The sequence below is a fragment of the Oryza glaberrima genome, chromosome 3, assembly GCF_000147395.1.
Source record: "Oryza glaberrima chromosome 3, OglaRS2, whole genome shotgun sequence".
NCBI lineage: Eukaryota > Viridiplantae > Streptophyta > Magnoliopsida > Poales > Poaceae > Oryza > Oryza glaberrima.
Window position 1 is genome coordinate 27,649,385 of NC_068328.1, and position 27,345 is coordinate 27,676,729.

General features: G+C 41.3%; 5 protein-coding genes across 9 annotated transcripts; 1 reads left to right on the forward strand and 4 right to left on the reverse strand.

Annotated features, from left to right (window-relative positions):
- The first annotated feature begins 357 nt into the window (after positions 1 to 357).
- LOC127766890 (pentatricopeptide repeat-containing protein At2g13600-like) lies at positions 358 to 26,376 on the forward strand. 4 transcript variants are annotated; one of them, XM_052292058.1, is made up of 3 exons: positions 358 to 3,425; positions 3,586 to 3,705; positions 26,294 to 26,376. In XM_052292058.1, exon 1 carries the CDS (start codon positions 388 to 390, stop codon positions 2,749 to 2,751), a length of 2,364 nt encoding a protein of 787 aa, XP_052148018.1. In that variant the 5' UTR covers positions 358 to 387; the 3' UTR covers positions 2,752 to 3,425; positions 3,586 to 3,705; positions 26,294 to 26,376. The 4 variants fall into 4 exon arrangements, with proteins under 4 accessions (XP_052148018.1, XP_052148015.1, XP_052148016.1 ...); XM_052292055.1 differs by lacking the exon at positions 26,294 to 26,376 and adding an exon at positions 7,529 to 7,903; XM_052292056.1 differs by lacking the exon at positions 26,294 to 26,376 and adding an exon at positions 7,529 to 7,903 and having other exon boundaries at positions 3,591 to 3,705.
- LOC127766893 (elongation of fatty acids protein 3-like) lies at positions 10,008 to 11,122 on the reverse strand. The gene has a single exon (XM_052292060.1). It carries the CDS (start codon positions 10,991 to 10,993, stop codon positions 10,154 to 10,156), a length of 840 nt encoding a protein of 279 aa, XP_052148020.1. The 5' UTR covers positions 10,994 to 11,122; the 3' UTR covers positions 10,008 to 10,153.
- Positions 13,398 to 14,239, reverse strand: LOC127766895 (uncharacterized). The gene has a single exon (XM_052292064.1). The coding sequence runs from the start codon at positions 14,237 to 14,239 to the stop codon at positions 13,538 to 13,540; it is 702 nt and encodes a 233-aa protein (XP_052148024.1). The 3' UTR covers positions 13,398 to 13,537.
- LOC127766894 (uncharacterized) lies at positions 14,529 to 17,106 on the reverse strand. Of its 2 annotated transcripts, none has more exons than XM_052292063.1 (6): positions 16,668 to 17,106; positions 16,131 to 16,245; positions 15,799 to 15,989; positions 15,692 to 15,719; positions 15,067 to 15,175; positions 14,529 to 14,786 (listed from the first exon to the last, which is right to left on the reverse strand). In XM_052292063.1, exons 1-6 carry the CDS (start codon positions 16,917 to 16,919, stop codon positions 14,705 to 14,707), a joined length of 777 nt encoding a protein of 258 aa, XP_052148023.1. In that variant the 5' UTR covers positions 16,920 to 17,106; the 3' UTR covers positions 14,529 to 14,704. The 2 variants fall into 2 exon arrangements, with proteins under 2 accessions (XP_052148023.1, XP_052148022.1); XM_052292062.1 differs by having other exon boundaries at positions 15,799 to 16,004.
- LOC127766892 (probable ethylene response sensor 1) lies at positions 19,470 to 23,791 on the reverse strand. The gene is made up of 6 exons (XM_052292059.1): positions 23,565 to 23,791; positions 22,046 to 22,990; positions 21,303 to 21,671; positions 20,942 to 21,208; positions 20,087 to 20,214; positions 19,470 to 19,948 (listed from the first exon to the last, which is right to left on the reverse strand). Exons 2-6 carry the CDS (start codon positions 22,949 to 22,951, stop codon positions 19,708 to 19,710), a joined length of 1,911 nt encoding a protein of 636 aa, XP_052148019.1. The 5' UTR covers positions 22,952 to 22,990; positions 23,565 to 23,791; the 3' UTR covers positions 19,470 to 19,707.
- Positions 26,377 to 27,345: the final 969 nt, after the last annotated feature.

A 27,345-nucleotide genomic window follows, 5' to 3' on the forward strand; every position in this document is an offset into this window, starting at 1 on the left:
GTTAAATATACACATAAATGATCATAGAACAATGATCAACGATGGTTGAAAAGCAACTAATGTGTATATGTACTAAAAATATCTCATACATTTTTTTACAATAATTATAGATAAGAATATAGTCGGGTAGATGATATAAACTTGTAGCTGAGGTTTTATAAAACACTTTGCCCTAAAACCTGGGTTTCATGAAACAATTTGCGTTACGGATGTCCCAAAATCTAGGGTTGTGCAAAAATTTGCTCTAAAAAAATTAGATTTTATCAGCCAATCAATACCCAACAAAATCAATTTTGCGCCTTGCTGCCTCACAGGGGATTGTGGCCAGGCCACCACGACAGCCTAGTCTACGGAAACGCTTTCTTGGTTCGTTCAAACCATGGGAGCATGAGCCCGGCAGTGCGGACGAAGCGGCCGCCGCCGCAGCCGCTGCCGCGGCGGCCGCCACCGCCGAAGCCGAGCGCGGAGTCGAAGCCGGCGAAGGCCCGTGCACCGGCAACCTCGCTACTGGAGAGCCTCAAGTCGTTCAAGTCCCGCCTGGCCGCCGGCCCGCCGCTCGCGCCCACGCCGAAGTCCTTCAAGTCGTACGCGGAGACCTGCGCGTCCATCCTCCGGCTCTGCTCCGCCGCCGCGACCGCCTCCGGCACCGCTGCCGCCTCCTCAAACCTGCCGCTCGTCCTCTCAATCCACGCGCACGCGCTCGTCTCCGGCCTGACCGCGGACGGCTCGGTGGCGTCGCACCTCCTCACCGCCTACGCCGCCTTCGCGCGCGCGGCGGACCGCGACGGGGCCTTCCGGGACTGCGTCTCCGTCGTCGGGGCGGCGTCCCCGTTCGCCTACGATTTCATGGTGCGGGAGCACGTCAAGGCCGGGGACATCGTCTCCGCTCGCCGGCTGTTCGACGGAATGCCCGAGAGGAGCGTCGTGTCGTACACCACCATGGTGGATGCGCTCATGAAGCGCGGGTCCGTGAGGGATGCGGTTGAGCTGTATCGCCAGTGCCCGCTCTGCTCGGTTCCCTTCTTCACCGCGATGATCGCGGGGTTTGTCCTCAATGAGCTCCCCAAGGATGCGCTCGGCGTGTTCCATGAAATGCTCAGCTGCGGCGTGAGTCCAAATGAGATCACTTTGGTCTCCGTCATCAAGGCATGCATTGGTGCAGGTGAGTTCGATCTGGCCATGTCTATCGTGGGGTTGGCAATGAAATCAAACTTGCTTGACAAAAATCTTGGGGTACGCAACTCCTTGATCACACTATACTTAAGGAAGGGAGATGCAGATGCTGCACGCAGGATGTTTGATGAAATGGAGGTGAGAGATGTGGTTTCATGGACTGCTTTGCTTGATGTGTATGCTGAATTGGGTGACCTCGAGGGAGCTCGACGGGTTCTTGATGAAATGCCTGAGAGGAACGAGGTCTCCTGGGGTACTTTGGTTGCTAGGCATGAACAGAAAGGCAATGCAAAAGAAGCAGTGAGTTTGTATAGTCAGATGCTGGCTGATGGTTGTAGGCCAAACATTTCATGTTTCTCCAGCGTTCTTGGTGCTTGTGCTAGCCTTCAGGACTTAAGAAGCGGAAGAAAGATCCATAACCAGACTTTAAAGATGGCCTGTAGCAATAATGTATTTGTATCCAGCGCTCTGATTGACATGTACTGCAAATGCAAACAGTTGCCAGATGCACAAATGATTTTTTACTCCCTACCACAAAAGAACATAGTATGTTGGAACTCTCTCATTTCAGGTTATAGCAACAACTCAAAAATGGTGGAAGCTGAGGAACTCTTCAAAAAGATGCCTGCAAGGAATGTTGCTTCATGGAATTCAATCATCTCTGGTTATGCACAAAATAGACAGTTTATTGATGCATTAAAATCTTTCCATGCAATGTTAGCTTCAGGGCAGAGTCCAGGGGAAATTACCTTCTCAAGTGTTCTCCTGGCTTGTGCTAGCCTGTGTTCTTTAGAGATGGGCAAGATGGTTCATGCTAAGATCATTAAGCTTGGAATTAAGGAAAGCATCTTTGTTGGGACTGCACTGAGTGATATGTATGCTAAGTCAGGGGATTTAGATAGCTCTAAGAGGGTATTTTATGAAATGCCCAAAAGAAATGATGTTGCTTGGACTGCCATGATTCAAGGACTTGCTGAAAATGGTTTTGCAGAGGAGTCTATTCTGTTATTTGAGGATATGATCTCAGCAGGAATAACACCAAATGAGCAGACATTTTTAGCCATTTTATTTGCTTGCTCCCACAGTGGCTTGGTGGAGCATGCCATGCATTATTTCGAAATGATGCAGGCATGTGGTATATCACCTAAAGCAAAACATTATACATGTATGGTTGATGTCCTTGCTCGAGCTGGTCATTTGGCAGAAGCAGAAGATCTTCTCCTGAAAATCGAAAGCAAATCAGAAGCAAATTCATGGGCTGCTCTTCTGAGTGCCTGCAACATTTACAGGAATAAGGAAATGGGTGAGAGGGCTGCAAAGAGGCTCCAGGAGTTGGACAAGGATAATACAGCAGGTTATGTGTTACTCTCAAATATGTATGCATCTTGCGGGAAATGGAAAGATGCTGCTGAGATGAGGATACTAATGAAAGGGATCAATCTTAAAAAGGATGGTGGGTGTAGTTGGGTTCAGATAAGAGGTCAATATCAAGCCTTCTTTTCTTGGGAGACAAAGCATCCCTTGTTACCGGATGTTTATGAGATGTTGGATTTGCTGACATGGGAATTGATTGCTTGATTTTTTTAAAAATGTTATATAGGAGTAAAACCTTCGAGGCTTTGACCTCATTTTGCTTCTTTAGTTCATAAAGATAACGATAGCAGGATGGAGTTGTTTCTGGAGAATGGCTGAAAGGAAATTGCTTTTGACATTCCAAAAATGATAGTTGCCTTCATATGCTAAGCTCCAGAAATATTCATGGTTATTTGCTTCCAACCATCTAGCTGGAATTTTAGCAAATTGTGATAGCCGTGCTGGATTATTACAAAAGAAGGTAGGGCATTATTGTTGGTTTATTGACTTTGAGCACCGTGGTTTGTTTTTAATCTGCTCTTCAAAACAGCACTACCTCGGCATGGTAGCAACCTGGAATAGAATGTCTGTATCTTTTTGCTGAAGTTCGTGTGATTTGACAACAACCAACTTCAGATGAACAACTTCAGAAAATTCAACTGTGTATTTACTGCATTGTGACTATCCTGACTTGTTTACTGAACCTTGTATTGCCTCCTTTGATATGGAATTCAAATGAAGATTACTGCAAAAGATGTCCCGGGTGTGAGAACCCTAAGCATGAATTGTGCTATGAGCTAGCTTTAGTGATAACCTTTGAGTATGAACTCTCTGGGGTCACCGTTGAAGTGGGTAAAGAATGTCTAAGCTTTCGTTATTCCAGTTTGATCGAAAATCAGGTAAATACTTTGCTATCTTCGTCACTTTTGATATTTTATAATCTGCTCGTGAATTGACAATGGACATGCACGGATGCACCAGCATTCATGCCTTATTTCGAAGTCTTTTCAGCATTACTGGTCATTTTAATGATCTTTTGACATTTATTTGTTTTCTCAGTACAGCCAACTGGATCTTAGAAGCTGTTCGGTCGAGAAATCTCAGAAGTGTACCGTGTACGCCGTCTCTGCTACATGTATATGGATTGATTGGGGAACTGATTCTTCTTTACCGGTTGAGGTAAACTCGTTCACATGAAAGCTTTATAATTATAAAGTGATTTACTCTGTATTCTTTATTTTTACTTATGGATTATAAAAGGATTTTGATTGCACGCCATAGTACTAATAATGTTTTTCCTCTACGCGCTGGCTTCGCAGTTTTTAGATTTCAAAAAAGTAATGTGTAGTTTAACCAAACTAGCATGGTGGCCCGCGCAGATTGCGCGGCTAGCATCATTATATTTTCTCTCATATAATAGCATATATGTTTTCTGATTATATTATTCAAATATATTAAAATGACAACATAATTTTAAATTTTGCAATAACTTTACAAAACTACTAATGTGTAATATTCATATTATATTTTATATACGTGTTATTTATTAATTATTTTTACTATCAAATTTTAGTTATTTGTAAATTATATATATTTCTATATGGACTCTAGACTCGTCTTTTAATATATTTTTTTATTCCAAATTTTCTGTAAATTGTATTTCTATATAGACTCTATGCTCTTCTTCCAATATTATTTATTTTTATTTCTGAATTTTTATTATTTCTAATTGTATTTCTATGTGGACTCTAAACTCATCTTTCAATATTCTTTAATTTTTAATTTCGAATTTCAGTTACTTCTAAATTGTATTCCTATATTTGTATTCCTATATTGACCTTCACCTCTTCTTCCCATGTTTTTCTTAATTTCGAATTTTAGTTATTTGTAAATTGTATTTTTATACGGACTCTAAACTATACTTTTAATTTTATTATGTTTATTCCAAATTTTAGTTAGTTTTAAATTCCTATATGGACTCTATACTCTACTTCTAATATTCCTTATTTTTTAATTCTGAATTTCTATTTTTTCCTTAATTCTATTTCTATATGGGCTCTATACTCTACTTCTAATATTCCTTATTTTTAATTTCAAATTTATATTATTTGCTAATTATATTTTTATATGGACTCTATACTCTACTTCTAATATTTCTTATTTTTAATTTCGAATTTCAGTTATTTCCTAATTGTATTTCTATATGGACTCTATACTTTACTTCTAATATTCCTTATTTTTAATTCTGAATTTCAGTTATTTCCTAATTGTATTTCTATATGAACTCTATACTCTACTTCTAATATTCCTTATTTTTAATTCCGAATTTCAGTATACTCTACTTCTAATATTCCTTATTTTTTTAATTCCGAATTTCAACTATTTCCTAATTGTATTTCTATATGGACTCTATACTCTACTTCTAATATTTATTATTTTTAATTTCGAATTTTAGTGATTTCCTAATTTTATTTCTATCTCAAGTCTCCTCTTCTAATATTCCTTATTTTTTTAATTCCGAATTTCAGCTATTTCTAAATTGTATTTCTATATGGACTCTAGTCTCCTCTTCTAATATTCCTTATTTTTTAATTCCGAATTTCAGCTATTTCTAAATTGTATTTTTATATGGACTTTGCCTTTTCTTTTTCTCCGATTAATGTGAGAATTTCTATGCCATGAAAGCGAACGTGGAGGCTCCTTTCTTTATTCCTTTATTAATATAACTAGTTGGTGGCCCGCGTAATTGCGCGGCTAGCACCCAAACGAAATCATATATTTTTCAATATGATTTTACTTAAAATTTATTAAAAACTATCTCGTTGTCTTAAGACTTTGAAAGACCAAACCTTATTATCCTTTTTATCCTTGTATTTCTAATTATGTAGTTTTTAAAAGTCACACCAGCTGCTACCCCTTACTTCTGTCATATCCTTCTTTTTTTTCTTGCTCGATCTACCACTATTTCTATTTATTCTCCTTGCAACCTTTAAAACTTGGATCTTATAGTTTTTAGAGTTTATTGTCTCATTGGGTTTCGTTTTTATAATTTGTAGAAGTCCTGTCAAACACTGCCATTATACTCCTCTACGGCCTGTTCATTGGAAATCGAACATAACTATCGTTGGAATTCATTTTTTATTTTCTAGAAGTCCCGCCAACCATCGGCGGCTCTGCAACTATACTCCTATTCACCCTGCCCGCTGCTTCTCCTTTTTATTGTCATTGAGATTTTAAAAATCAAATATGATTATCAATGGGGTTTATTTTTTTACTTTCTAGAAGTCCCGGCAACCGCCTTGCCCGTTTGCTTTACGGCCTGCCCGTCGTCCCTCATTTTAATCGTCATTAGGATTCTATTTGGTGTTTTATTAATAATTTTTATATGTCGTATCAACCGCCATCACTCTACTACTCTATAGGCATGTTACTTAAATAATCTCGTCATGTGTTTTAGTTGGTCTTTTCTTTCAATAGCATTATTTTTATCACCAATTGTAGTTACTTATAAATTGTACTCCTAGTTGAAATCTTTTTTGAATTTAAGTTAATTTTAAATTGTATTCCTACTTGAACTTTTTTTTTCTTTTCTTTTTTCTAATTTTAATTTTTTTTATTTTTTATTCCGAATTTTAATTAATCTTGTATAGGATTCTTGCATAGACTCTTCTTTTACTATTGCTTATTTTTAATTCTGAATTTTAGTTATTTTTAAATTGTATTCCTACTCGAACTCTTCTTTTTCTTTTTCTAATTTTAAAATTTATTTTATTTTTATTCCGAATTTTAATTAATCACGTATTGGATTCCTATATGGACTCCTCTTTCAATATTGCATATTTTTAATTCCGAATTTCAGCTATTTTTAGATTGTATTTCTATCTAGACTCTTTTTTTCATTTTCTCCTATTAATGTGGGAATTTCTAGCCCCCACAGCGAACGTGGTGCTTCCTTTCAAGGCTGTTTTAATAATATAATAGATAGATAGATAGATAGATAGATAGGTAGATAGATAGATAGATGTTTTGTAACGAAGGGAAATCAGCTATTTTTACAAAAGAAAGAAAACCGTATATCTCCACCCATAAACATTAACGGCAGCATTAGATGCACACTAGTCGCCACTCCCTGTGTCTCAGGAAGTCAGAACGAACCTAGCCTGTCGGTCTGTCGGACTACTGACGAGCATAGTGACTGATACAGAAGCTGTGTTTGAATTCAAACTTCCTTCTAACTTTTTCTATCACATCAACCTGTCATACACACAACTTTTCAGTCACATCGTACTAATTTTAACCCAAACTTCCAAACTTGGAAGGAACTAAACACAGTCAGAACTCATTATCTGTTTACATACTACTAGACTAGGATATCTTCTTTTCAGTTTATTCACTATATTATTGTCACGAATTTTGCTCTAGGCTTCTAAAAATATGATATATAAAAGAAATTCAGTTGTTATAAATTATTTGTTAGTTTTATTTCTCAAAATACTTAATTTATCCCTATAACAGGTAGATAATACTTTCTCCGTTTTTTAATAGATGTCGCCGTTGATTTTTGAACCCACGTTTAACCATTCGTCTTATTAAAAAAATTTATGTGAATATATAAGATATAAATCATGCTTAAAGTACTTTGAGTAACAAAATAACTCACAACAAAATTAATTATAATTACACAACTTTTTTGAATAAGACAAATGATCAAATGTGTAATAAAAGAACAATGACGATATCTATTAAAATACAGAGGTAGTACACGATAATAATCTTTGAAAAGCTAATACATACTCCATCTATCCCATAATATAACAATATAGAATCGGATGGAACATTTCATATTTCATATTAGAACGAATCAGATAGATGCATGCCCAGATTTATTGTATTATAAATTGTCCCATCTAATTTTAGATTGTTATATTATTGGACGGGTGGAGTATTAGTGCATGTGGACCGTATAAATAACATCGCTTTCTTTCTGTGTGAACCCTCTCAGGATGCATCTTTGGGGAAGGTGCAGATCCTTAGATTTCTGTGCTGTGCATTTCATTATCAAAGCCAAGGTAACTGGACGACGTGCGCATTGCACTCCAAGCCAATCACATCAACCTGCAGCCGATTGAACCGCGGGGTTCAAATTGGCTGGCCGGTGCCGGTGGCAATTGATCGCTCTGCCTCGTGCCATCGTCGGCGCGCGGCTTGACTCTCTTGTCCCTCCTCGTGTCGGCCTACCCGATCAGCACCGGACGCCCAGAGCCCAGACACCTCAGCGGCTGGGCAGTTCACATCCGCGTGTACTACTACGCATATTCTTCTTTCCCCACCCGCAATCACCGATCAAACCGCGTCGCCCTCAGCAGCGGGGTCAGGTCAGGTGCGCCTTCTAGCTCCTTCCTTCTCCCACTCGTCTCACTCCATGCTCCACTACTTGACGCTTATAGCGCACCAATCCCCAACTTTACCAATCTTTTTCTCCGGACGATGTTGGTTTCTCCCGCAGTTGTGGTCTAATTAAGAGAAGTGCAGCCTTCAGGTGGCTGGTGCGGCGGGGATGGAGCCACTGGAGGTGGCGATCACGATCATCTTCGACGCGCTGTTGCTGGTGTTCATGGTGAAGCTCTTCTTCGCCATGTTCCAGATGAAGCTCGTCGTCATCCTCTTCTACCTCGTCATCCTCCTCTTCGCCATGGCCTTCTCCGGCCGGGCACCCAGTAGCTTCTAGTACGCCGCGACAAATTTGGAGGTGCAAATCTCTTCTTTCCCCCTTAATTCGCGAGCTGATTGGTGGATCTACGTGGATTTTCATCCTCTGGTGGAATCGGTCGTCTCGGTTTTTGTGTAAGAAAGGAGAATCATGAGGCCAAGGTGCAAACTGTGTAGTCTTGATCAAAGAAAAGCCATGGCCATGGCCCCCTCTCATGTGAATTTAGTCGAGAGTTTCTTCTATAATTTCCCTGCTTATATATTTCTACTTACATTTTTGCTAATGAATCTTGTCAAAAGTGTAGATTTTCTAGTGGTTTCCTTGATCATCAATGGAGAGTAGTCTTTCTTGCAACTTTTCCCCTTTTTCTCTTGAAGAAAAATACCACTTGAGTTATACCACTTTCTTCATAGGAGTATATAAAAAGGCAGCCTTATGCTATTCATCTCGCCGTGTGGCTTCAATAATTATAGAGAAGGTCCTGAAAATGCTGAAATGGTAGTCTTTCTTTCCTGGTTCACGCGACACTGAAATGTGCAATATAGAAAACAAAAAAGAAGATCCAGTATACTCCTACCAATCAATCAATCATCAATGACTATTTTGTCGTCTGCGATTGTACTTAAAAATACTTTTTTTCTCATATCAGTCTACGCTATTGTTCAAGCTTTTCTTTCTCATTTCATCGAAACTGGCTGGCAAATCTCAAGTTGACTTATGTAACCTTGGCAATGAAACGAACTGTGATTACGCCATTACGGCATCGGCTGATGCCCCCTCTGTCCTCTCACCACACCAATCGCCATGGCGTAACATGCGACGAGCACACCACAGTCACCGTGGTCACATGCTCACAGCCTCGCAGGTGCCACTTGAGAGCAAGTCTTGAAATACAGAAAAATAATGATTTAACTACAAAATTTCGTGCAGCTAGAAGTAGAAATGGGGACAAGTTTTGCAGATTTTCTGACAGCAACTATGCAAAATTGATCTTCCCGGAAATACCGGGTGAACAATAAAAGGTGCCTTTTTTAAAAGAAAAAAAGGCCTATTTTACAGCCCAACTGAAGCCTAGCCCGTGGGTGTTACGCGGGAGAATTTTTATTTATATATTTACTTTAAAAAATTTTAAAAATAATTGGAAAAAAAACGAAATACTCCATCTGTCCTAAAAAGATTTAAATCCAACAAAACTAGACACACGTGTCTAAATTTATAGTTTTTTTTAACAGATGGAGTATACTCTAACGCATGACTGTGTATTGTAAAAGTCGCCCTTTCAAAAAAGAAATCCTTAAATATTTTTTTTTAATTTACAGTTTCACTTCCCGTCCGTTTTAGTTACTAGTAATGCTGATGGATCTTGTTGAGCTCTGTAATTTTGATGTAAAGTTTTATTTTATCCAACTTCATTTGACATATTTGTAAAGTGGCAAACTATATAGAAAAAATGCATTTAAGCCCCTTCCTGTCCTCTTGGAGAGCGGTTTTCGCAAAATAAATAAAAAAATAAAAAAAACGTCTTTACAGATAGAGTTAGGGGTATATTTTTAATTTTTGAAGACAAAAAGAATTGTGTACATAAAACAATCCAGTTTACTCGTGAGGCCCATATTAGTAGGCCCAGAACGGGGTTGGGAGGACGCGGCCCATTACAGAGCAGAGAAATCGCCCCCAGTTTTTAATCGATATCAAGTTCATTACTCTTCTTGTTTTCAAGTTCATGCTGAAATTACTCCACGGAGCAGACAGCAGAGAAATCGATCCCAGATGACAAGCAAGATTATCGCACAATAACGTCTTGTTTGGTAACACAATGAAATCACGATGTAAAAAAAAAAGGAAACCAATAAATTAGAGGAAAACGGAGACCCACAGATTATCACATTTCTTGCATTCTGATTATTAATCACCTCATTACTCTTCTTTAACCACCTCGCTTCTGCTCTTCTTGCCCTTGGCGGCGGCGTAGGCGGCGCCGTGGAAGTCGAGGAAGAGCGCGAGCAGCGACGCGTTGAAGACGGCGTTGAACGCCCACCCGGCCATCCCCTCGCACCCGCCGGCGGCGAAGTGCCGCCACAGCATCACCGCCGACGCCGCGAAGCTGAAGAGGAACTGCGCGATCTGCAGCTCCGTGACGGCGCGCTTCCACCGCGGCGGCCACCGGAGGCCGAGGCTGCAGCAGAGGTAGTAGCCGTACATGGCGACGTGCACGGCGGCGTTGGTGGCGAGCGCGATGGGCATCAGCGACTGCCTCGTGGCGAGCCAGAGGTAGCACATGGCGATGACGGCGGCGTGGTGGTAGACGTGGAGCAGCGTCAGCGGGCGGCGGCCGAGGAGGATGAGCAGCGTGTCGCCGAGCTCGTACACCTTGGAGAGGTAGAACACGTGCGCCCAGAAGAAGACCGGGCCCGATGCCGCCGTGGCGCCGCCGGGAGGGAAGCAGAAGGCCCACCACGCGGAGGGCGCCGTGGCGGCCACGGAGAGCACGCACCCGGCGGCCATGGCGGCGGAGAGCGCCAGAAGGACCGCGCTGTGGAGCGCGGAGACCGCACGGAGCGCGCGCGGGTGCGGCGACGGGAGCGGGACCACGCGGCGGTGGAGGAGGAACACCGTGGCGAGGTAGGCGCAGATGACGGCGGCGGCGAAGGACGGGGTCGAGGCGGGCGTGCGGCCGGGCTCCCACCGGAAGGAGGCGACGGCGGGGTGGTCGACCAGCGCCCACCGGGCGCGCCGCAGCAGCGCGGTCGCCGCCATCTCGCAGGACACTGTGCACCCACCTCCCCGACCTCGCCGGCCTGTGGAGCGCACTGTGTGGTGGTTTGAGTGACACGTCGAGCCTACATTAGCGGGAAGCTTGGGTATGGGTGGGGCGCTTTGTGCGACAGTGGGAGTGGGCTTGGGTAGTCGATGCTGCCAGGCTGGGGCAACATCAGCCCTTCTAAGGGCCTGGTCGGCACAGCTCCAGCTCCAACTCCACCCCTGAGCTCTCTCACAAAATGTACTAGAGTTGTATAGCTGTGTTTAGGCAGCTCCACAACTTCACTCCAGACTCAACTCCTGGAGTTATATTTAGGAGTTGGAGCTGTACCAAATATGCCCTAATGTTTCGATGCCTAAACGTGAGTATGTACGTCTAAATCAGATAACAAAAAGGGAGTGACCAAATAAGAGCATCTCCAATAGCTTTCTAATATGCTAATACCAATCCCAAAGGATAAATTTTAGGAATTTGGTCTAAAACCATGTCGCCAACGTATGCCTAAACCAGCTCCCAATTTTCCAGTAGTCCCAATTCCGGCTCAGCCTTTAGCCAGATCTTGGGCTCCTCGCGGAGTTCCCAATCTGAGCAATCGTTGCAATTTAAAATGCAAGGGCGAACCTAAACTAAAAACTTGAAAACTACATGCTTGTTTGGCACAACTCTAGCTTAAACTGCACCTCTTCTAGAGTTGGAGCTCAGCCAAACAGTTTTAGCTTCATCTAAAATGGGAACGGAGCTGGGCGAAGTGCTTTCACAAAATAAACTAAAGTAAAGAGATAGAGGTGGTTTAGGCTGCTCTACAACTACACTTCAAACCCAACTCCTAAGATAAATTTAGGAGATGGAGCTCTACCAAACATGTCATACATATTTAAATCCATAAACTTGCAGAATGTATTATTGCCAGTCGTAAATTTGATATGGCCCGTCACATGGGCACTAACCCCCCCCCCCCCCACCACCACCACAAATAAATAAATAAAAACTTGAGATGAAAGTCTATCTAGCACCCTGAACTTTAACATCGGACATTCAACCCCATAAACTTTGCAATACCATTCATATTAGCCCTAAGATGGTTTTAGATTGTGGTTTTGTATATTTTGAAAGCTTAAACGAATAACTTTGAATAACTAATATAACATATTTGCATATCGTCGGTTGTAAGTCATCAATTTATACTTATACATTGATATCATACTATTAATATATTGGTAGTTGTTTGTAAGTGAGAGCTAACAAGGGGTGAAAAGAAAGATTCAGGTGGAGATTTTAATATATATGTCCAATGTGTATGTCACGTGATCAAACGCATCCAATATATATATAAATTAGATAAAAACCACTATGCAAACCACCTTAGGGGTTATATAAATGGTACTGTAAAGTTTAGGGAAGGTTGAATATCCGGTTTCAAAATTCCAGGCAGGGGAGGGGGGGGGGGGTATTTGGACTTTTTCCCTCCTTCTCTTTTTTATCCTTCTCATCCTCTTCTTCCTTGAACGACTCATGGACGGTGATAAACGAGTTGAGAGCTTGTGGGCAGCGACCGACGACAAGCTTTAACGGTAGTGACTTCATGTGAAAACGCTCGAGGCCTTGTGGTGGCTAGGGATGAGCTCGACGGCGCCAAGAAGGTTTCAGGCAGCGGTGAGGCTGATGAGGTGCTGGGGTGGATGCTTAGAGGGAGGGGATGGTTAGAGCTCAAGGTTGCAGGGAGCTTGTTAGCGCATGGCCAAATATGAGTGGAGGCTCATGGCAAAGTATTTCTACAACAGTACAACCAAACCTCATCTTTATCTGAATAAGAGTTCTCCAGGGCCTCCAGGCACCCAGACAGAGCCCCATTTGCTACTCTGAGGCAAAGAATGAGGTTCTGCCTGCCGCCCATAACAATATCAGAGAACATACAAGAGGGTACTCTTATTCAGATAAACTACCATATCATAATTCAGAAATCAACTGTGGTACACTCATGGGCTCATTGCCTAGAACTGAACACTGATACACTAGAAGAATTAAAATCCATACAGGGCTCAATATGCGTAAATATCAGGAAACAATCAGCCTAATTCAACTGAATAATGTTGATGCACATTCTTGATGTTCCGGCCAACAATAAGCTTTGAGCTTCAGTTTCAGAACAGTGGCAATACCAGCAAAGTTTCTAGGCATTATCTTATAACGCTACACAATACACATTACCTTTTCCCCTATGATCATATTCATATATCATCTCAATTTCTCAAGATCCTGTGAACTAGTATCCATCTTTCTTTGCTGTAAGAATACACCATCCTCTATTCATAGAGATTTGACATGGCATTAGCACCACAAAGAAGTGATGTAAAACAGAGGTAGATAGGTCCCCCCCAAGTTATCATCCAGTATCATCAATAACACGAACCAAAATTTCATTCCATCAGAGCACAAATCTAAGCGCATGTTCCCAACAGAATCCATCAAGCATTACAAACATACAAAGGATTTGACATAAGAACATCACCTCGAGCACAGGAAAACCCCCGGGAAAAAGCTCAGAAGCAGCAGTCGCAGTCGAAGGGGCAGAGCGGGGTGCCGCCGGCGTCGGACTTGCCGAACCCGAGCTCGTCGGCGGAGTATATCGCCAGCCCGTCCGCCGTGCGCCGCCGCGGCCGCTTCTCCTCGACTTCGTCGTCGTCGTCCGTGTCCCTGCCCTTGCTACCCTTCTTAGCCTTATTGCTCTTCTTGGCCCCCTCGGACCTCTCCTTGGGCTTCTTGGCTCGCACAGATTCCTCCTCCCCCTGCTGCTGCTGCTGCTGCTGCTGCTTGCGCTTCTTGCCGGATGACTTGGTGGCCTGGAAGATCTCGTCGATCTCGTTGGTCGCCTTCTTCTTCTTCGGCTTCTCCGCCGCCACCGCCGCCGCCGCTTTCTCCTCCCTCTCCTCCGTGGGTTTCGAAGGCTTAGGTTTTTGGTCGGAGGACGAGGCCTTGGATTTGATAGAAGGATTAGGCCCGGAAGGCCTCTTCTTCTTCTGTGATTTGGTGGCCATCGGAGTCTCGGAGAATATGAAGTCGGAATTCGCAGCCGCCGCCGACGAGGAGGAGAAAGATTGCGGTGGCTTTGGGGAAGGGAAGGAATGGCGGCGAGAAGGGTTTGCGAGTGGAGACTGGACAGGAAGCTTGTGGAGTTGTGGAGTTGTGGGCCTTGGATTGGGCTCGTTCCAGGCGTCGTCTGACGCTGAATTTAACCAGCCCATCTGACAGGAGGAAATTTACCTGAAACCCAGTTACTGCTTTTCATCATATTTGTTGTTCTAAAACTCGTAAACCCCCGCTACACCGAGTGAATTTACTCCACAAACCTTTTTGTTCGAATTCCGATGATTCCCTTGTTTCTTTCAAATGATTCCTTTGTATCTTTCAAATAAAGATATTTGAAATAGTAAAATGAGAACAGGAGCGATATAAGTTGAAAAGAAATCGGCTTGAGATGGAAAGAGAGAATATGTCAACTTGTCAAGCAGATGTATCATTATACAGACTCAATAAACGAATTCTTCCACCATTTCACATTTCATAATTTATGAGTTATGACGCTTCTGAACAAACAGTTCAGAACAAACCATAATTCACAATTTCACATATGTACAATTGACAAGGATAGTTTTTGTATGTACAAATTGCTGATCATCGCGCATGCATAATTTCACTGCTTTCACACTTCACAGTGCCTTCATGACGAATTTGGCAGACACGACAGCTCCCTTGGCTGCAATTTTCAGCACGTGGCGACTCCTATACAACCTGCGCAAAATAAAAGGCAACAGTCAAAGAAAGAAAGGAGATATCTCCGTATGGACGGTACTGTTGCATCTTCAATGTCATTTAGCTAAATCCTACTAAAAATAGATCCCCTGAAGATAATCAGCAATATAACAAAACAAATTAAGATAATGAAAGTCAGGTTTGCATTATGAAATGGATAGGAACCTCAGCATTGAAAACAGAAATAAACCAAAAAGCAGATTGTAACAAGACGTTTACTTGCAAAAGCGACACAAATTTAGTATGGAGACAACTTTACCCCACTATTGTGATTCCCCATGTTGCCAATATGTAAAGCACTTTTCCAGCCTCCCAAATACTCATCCATTTCCACTTATCATTAAGGGTGCTCAATGCCATTGCAACAGCTGCACAGATGTTAAAAGTTAGAACATGCTACACAGAATTGAACAGCACGTAAAGCAGACTAAGACTCTCAAAGACAGAATATTTTGTCAAAGAAACTTAGTCATGTGATCAAGAAATCTTGTTTATTGTCTCAGTGCAATGAATTACTGGTCCAATTAATTTCATTTGTGATTGGATGTGTTAAAGGGGTCAGTCTCCCATAACATGCTCCAACATTGAGTTCACCAAGTACTCGACTAGAACAATGCATACAAAAACTTGTTGTGATAACCATATCCACACCATAATATAGCACTGTTGTTTAGATCCACAATGTTGGAAATTAGTAAATCACAACACTATTTCAAACAGCATATTGAAGTTCAAGTTCTTTCTTGGTCACACACACACACACACACACACACACACTGACTCATTGTTTTGAACCAGTTACCTAAGTAACAGAGTTTAGATGCAAATAAACTTCATCTTTATCAAATTTAAAGTAACAGCATGGAGATAAGAAGTTAGTATACCCTTTTGCAGCTCCACTGGTGATATTGACTGAAGAATACAGAACAACAAATAGTTAGATCATTGAGGTAGTATAGAGAGTATTCATCAATTGTTGAAAACAAGATACCTTGGACTTTGGATCTTCAAGAATGCACCTAGCAATAAAGGAGGTCATACCATCAATAATGTCATCATCATTAACAAGTACATAATTTTCATTATCAATTCCACTGATTTCCTCCATATTTGCCCCGGGTTTATCACAGGCAACCAAGACCCAAGATCCATTCTTCCCGCCACCTTCAGTGTATGGAATATCTGCAATATCCAGTTCTGGTTTTGATTCATCAATCAAACAAAAGGTTATTTACATTGTTGTTGGCACAATGTAACGCAGGAAACAAATAGTCATAAAAGTATGGTTCACAAATAAAATCGCAGTGTTTCACACGGATGTACCTGTCATGTTATCAGGAGATAGCTCTGTTTGTTGATGCCTTGACTCATCTCGAATTTTCTCAAGCTGAGCCAAGAAGCTAGCATTGTTAACTGCTGCTACAAGACGATTATGCAGCTGCATCATGAAATCACATCCATGAAAAGCAAAATCGGTCAGACATTAAAAGGTAAAACAAATTGAACAGTGATAGAAATAAAAGCTGGATAAGGGCATGTAATCACACAACTGAATTTCTAAGTCATAAGTGTTTTGGTCCATGCATATTATCAGTCAGCAACTCAGCATCATTGCATCACGAATTAAACTTAATATGTCCTGTTACACCCCCTCAAATGGCATGGATTCGAATGATTGTTGTTAAAAAAACGGTGACCTGATAAATTCATACACCGCAATTCCTGCCAAATTTCGGATGCTCGTGTTTTTATAGTATCTAACAAAACATCATCTATGATCATGTCAATTCTCAGAGGATTAAGGTTAATACTCCTAATCTGAAAACATAAGAGAGCAACAGGGAGTTGCAAGAGGCTCACATCGGCAGGGCACTCCTGGGAGACACAGGGCTCGCCTTGGAGCTCGCGGAGGATGGAGAGGTCGTCGGCGAGGCGAGCGCGGAGGATAACGTTCTCCGCCCGCAGCCGCTCGGCCTCCTCCCCGTCCACCGCCGGGGGGGAGACGCCGTCGTGGGCCGGGCCGTGGCCGCGGCGGTGCTCGATGGCGTAGCGAGCCACCTCCGCGATCTCCACGAGCGTGTGCGCCACCTCCAGGGGGATCTTGTGCGCCATCGCCGCCGCCGCCTCGATCGGCCGCCGGCCGCTCGATCCCCTGGCCTCGCCGACGACGGGACCGCGGGAGGAGAGGGACGAGAGGAGGACGGCGAAGTAAACCCTAGGGCCAAACACGCAACCTGAGCGGAGCACGAAAGGATTGTGGTAAACCGGGGACAACCCGTGCTGTGCTCTGCTCACCACAGAAGAAAAGAGAGAGAAAAGAAAGGGTTACGGAGTAGGAGTACTAATTAATAACGGGATTCGGTCACGTTCACGTGGCCCCGAGCTGTGTTTAAGGAGAAGGAAATAGAAAAGACTAGGAAGATACGTAAAACGAGTTAAGTTATTAGCGTATGATTAATTGAGTATTAACTATTTTAAACTATTTTTTAAAACAATTTTATTATAAAATTTTTTAAAAAAACGTACCGTTTAATAGTTTGGGAAGCGTGCGTGTGAAAAACAATGTCCCTTTCTCACCTAATCCCCTAGAACAAACGCACCCAAATGTCACAGGGACCATCATAGTAAAAATTTCTCTATGTAGAAAGTAGAAACGCACTGAACGTGAAAATTGTAGGAAAAAGAAAACACCGTCGCCACTTTTGCTTCCGTACTCCGTAGGTCCGTTAACATCCAAAATGTTGTGCACAAAATAGCGAATGAAAATTTTGGCCTTTTTCTTCTAACTTACAGTACTAGATATGGAGGGTAAATGACACGTGTAAATTTTTTATTAGTTAATTTTCTGCGGAACACCATACATAAGCATACACTCACATTTATTTTAGAAAAGGTTTTTTTACCCGGCCTCTATAACCAACCGAATATATGTAGCATTTTTAAATTAAGAACTTAGCGTATCAAATAAGAAACTTAGCCCTCAAATAATCCGAATATTTTAAATTATGAACTTAACTCGGCCTCTACATCCAACTGGATATATACTTCCTTTTTAAATCCTCAAATAACCCGGGTACTTTTTTACATGTACATCCAACCGAATATATGTAGTATTTTTAAATTAGGAACTTAGCATATCAAGCAGAGAACTTAGCCCAGCCTCTATATCCAACTGGATTTTTAAACCCTCAAATAACCCGGGTATTTGAACTTAGAGTCTTGGGATGCTACTCAAGTCACTGTAACCACTGGATTATATGACATTTCACACACTCACATTCAACCTACTACTATGAACACCTTAACAGATACATCGTCTAGAATCAAAAGAATAGTTAGTTGTAGACGCAAGCACATGTATTAAGTTTGGAACTTGAAATTGAGTGGACATACTCCATTACAAGGACCCTTTCTAGATGAGCTACGCTAAGTTCACGACACGGATAGCTGTTAAACAAAGTCCAAAAATTACATGAAAAAATTAGAGGAAAAATTTGGACATGAGAAAATAGCTTTACTTACTACTCCCTTAATCATAGATGATTTATATTAGGATAAGATTTGATAAAAATCTTAAAACTTTAACCATAAATTTCAAATTAAAATAAGTTAAATCTAATAGCTTTACAATATTAGGATATTTCATTTCAAGGTGATTTTTTTTCTGTTTTATAAACTGAGCATTTGAGATGTTATTGATAGTCAAAATTTTAAAAGTTTGATTTAAGTTTATCCAAAACATCAAATATTTATGCCTAGAAGTAGTATATTGTTTAGTCTCTTTTTTTTTTCTTGCCGGCATTATGAAGCAAAATTAGTGATCAATAAGTATTTTGTGGTAGGGCAAATTTTGAATGATGAACTCCACTTTCAGTGTTCGGAATACAACCAAAATATCAAGCTAAGTATTTGTGGGCACCTGTGTCTGCGTTTTGCAAAAAAAAAAATAAAAAAAAATCAAGCTAACATTGTTTGTTTGTTTTCTCTAACAAGCTTTGCTTGTCGCTTTTGAAGAAAATTTTGCTTGCTTGGATTAATTGCGATCACGTCATATCGGTGATACACCAATGCACTCCAAAGTAATACCATAGACACAGGATTCTTAATACCACTAGATCAAGCTTTGCTAACCTGTGAAGAGATTAAAGAAAACATGAGCATGTTGTTGGGAGAACATAGGGCAATAAGGGATGGGGTAGCTTTTAGAGGGAAATAAGGATTTTGTCCTTAAAAAAATGAGAAATGATTTACCTTCAACAGCGAATAATATGGGAGCGTATCCTATTCACACAGGCCCTCGCGTGTACACACCGTGTACACCAACTAAAAATTATCACAAAAAATTCTAGGAAAATTCATACATATACTTTCAATAGTATTACATCTACGTGCAAAGTCGCATCTTCAAATTCATTCTACATAGAGAATAACAAAAAAGATAAAATTCTGACAAAATTGCAACCTTAAAACTGTCAGATTTTTTGTTTTTTTTGTTACGGTTAAAATATAATGAATTTGACGTTAAGATTTTAACCCTAGGTGTAATACAGTTAAAAGTATGTGTATGATTTTTTTTCTAGATTTTTTAGTGACATTTTTTAGTTGGTGTGCACGTGTGTACACGTGAGGGCCTATGTGCATATGATATGTTGCCGAATAATATGACAGAACAAGCAATGAGCTATCAGAAGGTCACACGAACAGCCCAGAATACACATTTCGCTGACAGGACACTACGCAAGTTAGAGTTGTACCCAGGTGCATAGCTGCATTATGCAGTCCCATCTGCTGTACATTATTTGTACAAATATATTCCAGCTATCACAAGGCTAGGCACAAAATTAGAGACAAACTAACCAGGCCCTACTTGATACAATGCCGTCGATCAATTTACAGTAGCTCATATACTTCTCTGATACCGAGATTTCAGAGAAGCCTGACCTTTCTCTTCATTAGGAGCATTTGGCACCGGACCAACAAAATCAGCATCCCCACTGCTTGGCCAGACTAGAGGAATCAGCTTCTGCTGATATGCATTCGTATTATCGCATATGCCAAGCTGGATGACAAACGTTACTGTGCAGCCTCTTCCTGTTCCTTCGCTATCCAACCAGATGTGCCCTCCCATCAAAGTAACAAACCTGAGATAGGATTTTTCACATTTTCAGTTAAGTCGCCGAGTTTACAGTGAGGGAGTGAGTATATAGCAGCCTCAGCACAAATTGGGTTGCAGAAAAAGGAGCTGATAGGTAAGAAGGTGGTGATGTATAGTAAACTACCTCTTGCAAATGGCAAGGCCAAGACCACTACCACTGTATCCTCTGTTTCCTCCAGGCTGAGATTGAGCAAACTTTGTAAATACTTGAGGTAGATCCTGAGGGCTAATGCCACAGCCCGTATCTTTAATCTGCAACAGAAGAAATAACAGATGTCATAAAACAGTAAAAAAAAAAAACTGGCAAACAGTTACCTGACTGTACACAACTCTAGTTTTTCTTTATCAACCAGTAATGCAGAAAACTGCATGTGTCTGTGTCATGCCAAGATCTGAAAGTATAAAACTATCTTCCACTTCTACTCCCAAGAAATCTGGGATCGGTTAAACCAGACATTTTAGTATTTTAAAGTAGAGTTTGTCCAACTACATATAATGATATCTTAATTTGGCATTTGCGAAGTTAACAAGATGTGGTCTGGTACCAAATCTCATGTGTGTTATGTTCCCATTTAAAGTAAAATTGCTCTTTTAGGTCTACCTTCAGGGTAGGCTCCACTAAGGCAACTAAAGCAAGATGCAACAAAATGACTACAGCCAACAGATAACATTGTGAGGAATTGGATAAGCATGCAGTGGACCCAGACAAATGTGAAACTACAAGGCATATGAATAGCTTAGGGATGATGTAACTGAACAATCCATCCAATCTTCACGATGCAGTGCATGCCAACAGTTGTCACCGACCAGTGGTGGCCAGAGGTGCATAGTGTCATACTTCCGTGCAATTGTAGATCAAACATTTTCCCATATGATTGTGAATATGCATGATACATCAAAGTGCTTCCTATTGATACTCTGGTAGCATGCTGCATGCTCCTTAGCCAAGGAAAGCCATTCAAACAATTAGAATCTTTACCTGAACTTTCAAATAAAAATTGTCATCGCTTGCAGTTGGGTGAAAATCTGGGGTTCTGAATTCTCTTAAAGAGTCAGCCTTCACAACAGAAGCTACAAGTGTGATGTGGCCCTCCTTTGTAAACTTAACAGCATTGCCAGAGATATTCAAAATAGTTTGCATTAGCCTCTTTTCATCACCGATGGCACATAATGGCAAGTCTGGTGCCAACATAACTGACACAGACAGTCTCTTGATGGCTGCGATTGGCTTGATGAAACTCATTACCTGTAAGAGTAAGACGAAGTAAAATTTCAGGCAAGTGCAATTTGCATATTTAGTCATTAAACAACCATAAATGATGAAGTTTCAGAGTTCAGACCTCCTTGAAAACAGCATGAAGATTGAATGCTTTAATCTCCAATTCAAGGCTACCATCCTCAAGTTTGGAAAGATCTAACACATCATTGATGAGTGTTGCTAAAAGATTGCTGCTTTTCAAGACTGTTTCCACCATCAAGCGCTGCTCAGGAGTAAGTTCGGTTTCCAAAAGTAAGGACGAAAGGGCTATTATTGCATTCATTGGTGTTCTCATTTCATGATTCATAACAGCCAGGAAATCATTACGAGCACGGATAGCCATTTCAGCCTCACGTCGAGCTAAATCCAGAGCAACATTTTGCTCCATTAGCAGATCACGCGCACGCATGGACTCTTCAAGAATAGCTGCATGAGAAAGTGCAACTGCAACCTGAAATAAAAGAGAAAGATGGTTAAAAAAACTTGCTTACAACACTGCCTCATTCATATTTATGAATATAACTAAGGTGATAAAAAAGTAAAGAGGGCACTTTTAGCTTGCTTGCTGCTTCTCAGTATCCTTTGTTTTCAAAAAAAAAAAAAAGGGAAACTCTTGGAATAATATAATGATATTTGAAATTTTCCATGAATCATTGATCAACAGATCATAGTTGTGAATATGTGTTGTTTTAGGTTAATTGGTGACTGTTGTCTATCGATTGAAAGATCATGAGCACACAGCTTTTGAAACATATTAAATATCACGCTCTCTCTCCTATAAATACCCATGTTATAAGTAACCATAGCAAAAGAAACAGCACTAACCTGATCAGCCACGACCTCAACAAGCTCCAACTCATGCACATGCCATTTTCTTGCGCTATCAGATGGAAGCATCAGAACCATGATTGCATAGCTCTTTGCTGAAAGCTCTGGCCAATCATTTATTTGAAAGTTTGAAAGATGTAGAAGAGGAACTCGCACTGCAGCCACTTCTGGTGGAACATATCTTCCTGCAAGAGGTCGGATCCGTGCCAAAGGAGATGTGTGGGGTATTATAATTGCTCTGTTGCTACTGAACACTTGATTGACAACAGGAAGATTAATTGATACAGTTGACCCAACAGTAATCTGGTGGCGGAGAGTATGAGAAAGCTGAAGACTTGAACCGCTTCTTGATGGCATCCATAGGGCACATTCTTCCAGGCCCAAGGTCCCTCCTAGCTCAACAAGTGTAGTCTTCAAAATCGTATGTCTATCAAGAGTGCTTCTGATTTCATGGGTAAGCATCCTAACATGCCTCCCAGTCTCTTCCTGTGTCCTAATCAAGCCCATCTCCCTATCAAGCTGTTCAGCTTTATTCTTCAGAAACAATTCCCTTGTTTTCACGCTCAGCAAGTCAGGGATAATATGTACAAGCATCAAAGCTGTCGCACAGGACACAACAGCCGTTGAAACCTTTGCGACTGTCATGACCATAGCAACAGTCTTTGTGTGTGTGGTGAAAGTCCACAGGTTTATGAGATGAGTCGCTCCACATAGGACTATAAATGCACCAAACTGGATCAAAACCCATCTGTATGGGAAGAAGGATGACTTCTTCACGAAATAAATTAGTTCCAACGGGATCGAGAAATATGCGAGGGCTATGAAGAAGTCCGAGATGTACTGATACTTGATGAGGAGCTCATCAGTTGGCCATAGTGGCTCGATGCAGTCACATCCATCCATACCCAATGTTTAGAAGTTCATCAGTCCTCACCACACTCCCTACAGAAGTACAAACATACATATGAGCTGTCCTGTCCGACCCAATCAAACATATCACTGAAAGTTCACGCTGCAGCTCGTTTTAAAAGAAACAGAAAGCATCTAATAATTAGGAAACTGTAGCCGCATGACGATGAACACATTTGGCATACTACTAGACCCTGAAGATCAGCTAAGATGAAGCGATCATCACTCCGATTCCCATTTCCAATCCACCCTCAACCCCCATTCCCACCATCTAAAGCCAAGGTTGCAACCCTCTCATCCCACAGCAGCATAGCACACATCCGAAATCACTCCCCCAACGCCCCCCCCCCCCCACCCCATTCCATTAACACACAGTAGCACAGCGCTCTCCTCCGAGGCTAAGATACCACAACAAGCAACCAGAACAAGCTGCTCCTCTCCCGGACACGATCAATCGACGCCTCCCCTGGAAACCCCTCCCCCCATCTCGACCACCGCTCTAGCCTCCCGATCGGTCCAACAAACTCGGAGAAGACGGGAAACCTAAATCCCAGATCTGAATAGTCCAGCAAACGAAAGAAGAGAAGCACGAGCATCCGTAGCGTACCTCGCGCGTCGTCGTCGGCGGAGGCGGGGAGCGGCGGTGGCCGAGAGGCGGTGGAGCTAGAGCCCTAGGGGAAAGGAGAGAGAGGAGGACGCGGCGCAGAAAAGGGAGGTAAGATAGCCAGCCAGATGCGCAGAGGCAGGCGGCACGGCAGGGAGGCAGCCAGTGGGGAGCCGTCAAGTCCGCCACCACCAGTCCACCACCCGGAAAAGGCAAAAGCGGAGGAGGAGAAAAAAAAAATCCAACCGCACGGCGGGTGCTTGCTATAGTAGCCTAGTATACTACAACTAGCGTGGCTTTGCTTGCTGCTGCTGCCGGTGCGGGTGCCGGGTGCGTCCCCCCTGGTCTTTCTTTTCTCTCCCCCTCGCGTTTGTCTCCACGCTACAGCTAGCGCTTTGCTTTTGCCTGCCTGCGTTCGGTGTGGCCCACGGGGGCCACACGGCCCACACACCTCACGGCCGGCTGAGCGATATGGCATCGGCGGGGGGAGGTGGTCGACTGGTCGTGATGGGTGGTGGTGTGCGGTGCGAGCAGCGGAGAGGGTGTAGGAGCGAGGTGCGCTGTCGCCGTTGCCGGCGGTTCGCCAGTAAGACGGGTGTTTCCGGCTAAGGGGCAACGTTGCCGTTTTTACCTTCGTGCTCACTGTAGCATTTTTGTTGGTTGAGTAGCAGAGACAGTGTTTGAGATATATGAAACGAAAATAAAATCAGCGTATACAAAACGGGAAAGCCATTAACGTATAATTAATTGAGTTTTAATCTCTACTATTATAAAAAGTGAATATGTTTTTATCGGTATTTTAATATGTCATCCGTGTTTGAATCTGTTTTTAAGTTCGTTCGTTTTTGGAAATACATATATGTGTTTGAGTTGGATTTTAAACTTGTTTGCTTTTGGAAATACAAAAGGAGACGTATAAGAAATCTCTTTAAAAAAACTCACGTGCTAACTTGAGATGGAAATCAGACTCCTAATTGCAGCTCATAATTTTCTAAAAAGAAACATCTAAGCGAATTCTCACAGTAAATTTTACCCTATCTAAACCGTATAACAATAATAAGATTTTTTTAGTTATTATAAAGTTTAAAAAATATATTTATTTTATATTTTAAAATAACTTCTATATAAAAGTTCTTAAAAGACGTACCGTTTAGCACTTGAAAATAAGTGTTAACGAAAACTAAGGTAAAATCATCATCTTAATCACCTTTGATGAAGATGAAGATAAAGATTAAGTGTTTCACGTAAAACTAGGAGGTAATAACGTGTGATTAATTGAGTTTTAATTATTATAGACTTGAAAAATGGATTAATCTTATATTTTAGAATAACTTTCACATAGAAAGTTTTCACACGAAACACACCGTTTAACAGTTTGAAAAGCGTTTCACAAGTATCCAAAAGTTTATTCAACTTTTGTTGCAGAAAAGAACATGCCAAAAGTAGCATGGTAATGCTTCCAACCTCACTCACAGCTCCTCACACCAACCGAGCATCTATGTATAGTCTAGGCAAAAAAAAAATCCCCTTCATATTTCTGACCACGCTAACGGTTTAGCCAAATCTCAATGATTAATTCACTAGTTAAATTTTTTATATTACAAATAAAAAACACACTCCAACAGGCTAGCCAAATCCCACTCATCAAATCACAATGGCTAATTTCATACTCCCTCCGTCCCATAATATAGGAGATTTTGATTTTTTTGCTAAATCCCTTGTATTATGGGATGAATGGAGGATTACAATTGATTATGTTAAATTTTGCAACAATAACATTTTTTTGTACATGGGGCTGCTCAGTTCTTGATGTATGGATTTTGAGTTGAATTACTGAGTTTTTTGATTGATATGATATGTTCATTTTGATTTTTGGGCTAGTTTTGTGGCCCATGTTGTTGTTTTATTGTTTTTGGTTTTGGTCCAGTCGAAATAATTCCTATTGGTATGTTTTTCTTTTCATTGGATCTAGATCAAAGGGCTGAAAAAAATCTGTTTGATTTTTGTCAAAAAAAAAGTCAATGAATAGTTAGACAATCCCAATTAGTTTATCAACACACATTATAATCCATCATCTCCTTTTTGTTAATTTGGCCATTTCTTATTTTCGTGTGAACAATGAAGTTTTCTAAAGTACTCCCTCCGTTTTATAATGTAAGTCATTTTAGCATTTCCCACATTCATATTGATGTTAGTGAATCTAGACATATATATCTATATATATCTATAACATTAATATGAATGTAAAAAATGTTAGAGTGACTTATATTGTGAAATGGAGGAAGTACCACATAATATAACTATGTCTCTTTGGTGATTTAAGTTGGATCTACTTGTCCAGTGATTTGAGGTGCTATTTGTCCACTGGTGGAGAAAATCTTTGCTTGATCGACCCAAATCCACAGTAGTCCCGGTTCCATTAAAAACCGGGAGTAAAAACGATTTTTAGTCCCGGTTTATAAGAATAACAGGACTAGATGATCTTTATTCCCGGTTGGTATTTACCAACCGGGAATAAAGATCATCTTTAGTTCTTTAGGGAATCAACCGGGACTAAAGATCTAACTTTAGTCCTGGTTGATGTTACTAACCGGGAATAAAAATCTAACACGTACTATATAATCCCTATTACTTATCCTCTTATATCGTCCACACAACAAACTCTCTCTATCTCTTTTTTTCCTCTCTAACTCTCTTCCTCTTTCCTGCCTTATCTCTTTCTTTTTGGATAGATCGAGCGAGAGCGAAGCGGGTCGGCGCGGAGGCGGCGGGCGGCGTGGCAGCGAGCGGCGGCCTGCGCAGCGGCGGCCGGCGGCGTGGCAGCGAGCGGCGGCAAAGTGGTGGGCGGCCGGCGTGGAGAGGAGGCGGCAGTGGCCGGCCGACGTCTCTGTGAATTTTTTTTAGAATTTATGATTTATTGCATGATCCTGTGATGTATTGATTTGTGTGTGATGTATTTGCGATGAATTTTGTAGAACTTGTGATGTAATTTGATTTGTGTGCAATTTTATTTTAGGATTTGTGATATATTTGATTTGTGTGTATAAGTAACTTTAAAGATTTGTGATGTAGATTTGGGATGTTACCTTGATTTGGTATTTGGGGTTTAATTTGGGATACGCATCTCACTTGATTCGGGAGAAAATAAAAAATAAAAAAAAGGAGGGGGCATCTAGACTGCTGTTATCTCATCTTTAGTCCCGGTTGTTGTTAACAACCGGGACTAAAGATCACTTATCTTTAGTCCCGGTTGGTGTTAAAATCGATCTTTAGTCCCGGTTATTTCACCCGGGACTAAAGATAGCGATCTTTAGTCTCGGATTCGTAGTCCCGGTTGGATAACCGGGATTAAATAGGGGTTACGAACTGGGAGGAAAGATGGTTTCTCCACCAGTGGTCCTTGATGTACACTAAAGTTGCCAGAGAACAAGAGGCTTCTTGTTAATTGTCAAAAAGATCAAGTATGCTACCACACTTGATAGAAAATGCTAAGCACATTTGATTGGATATCAGTGCCTGTCATGTTGCTGATTTTTCTTATGCATAACTCTCGTGGTACAGGGATCTTCACCCGTATCACCTTGTTCTCTTTTGAAAAAAAAACAACGCATTTGATTGGATGCCGGTACTAGTCACGTCACATACATATTACTCTCGCAGCAGAACGATTATCACCCGCATCACTTATCTTCGTTGTCTTCTCTTTTTTTTTTTCAAAGAGTTTCTGCAGTAATAGATCATGTTTTTGTTTCCTGAGTTAAATGGATCCATGCATTGTAACTTT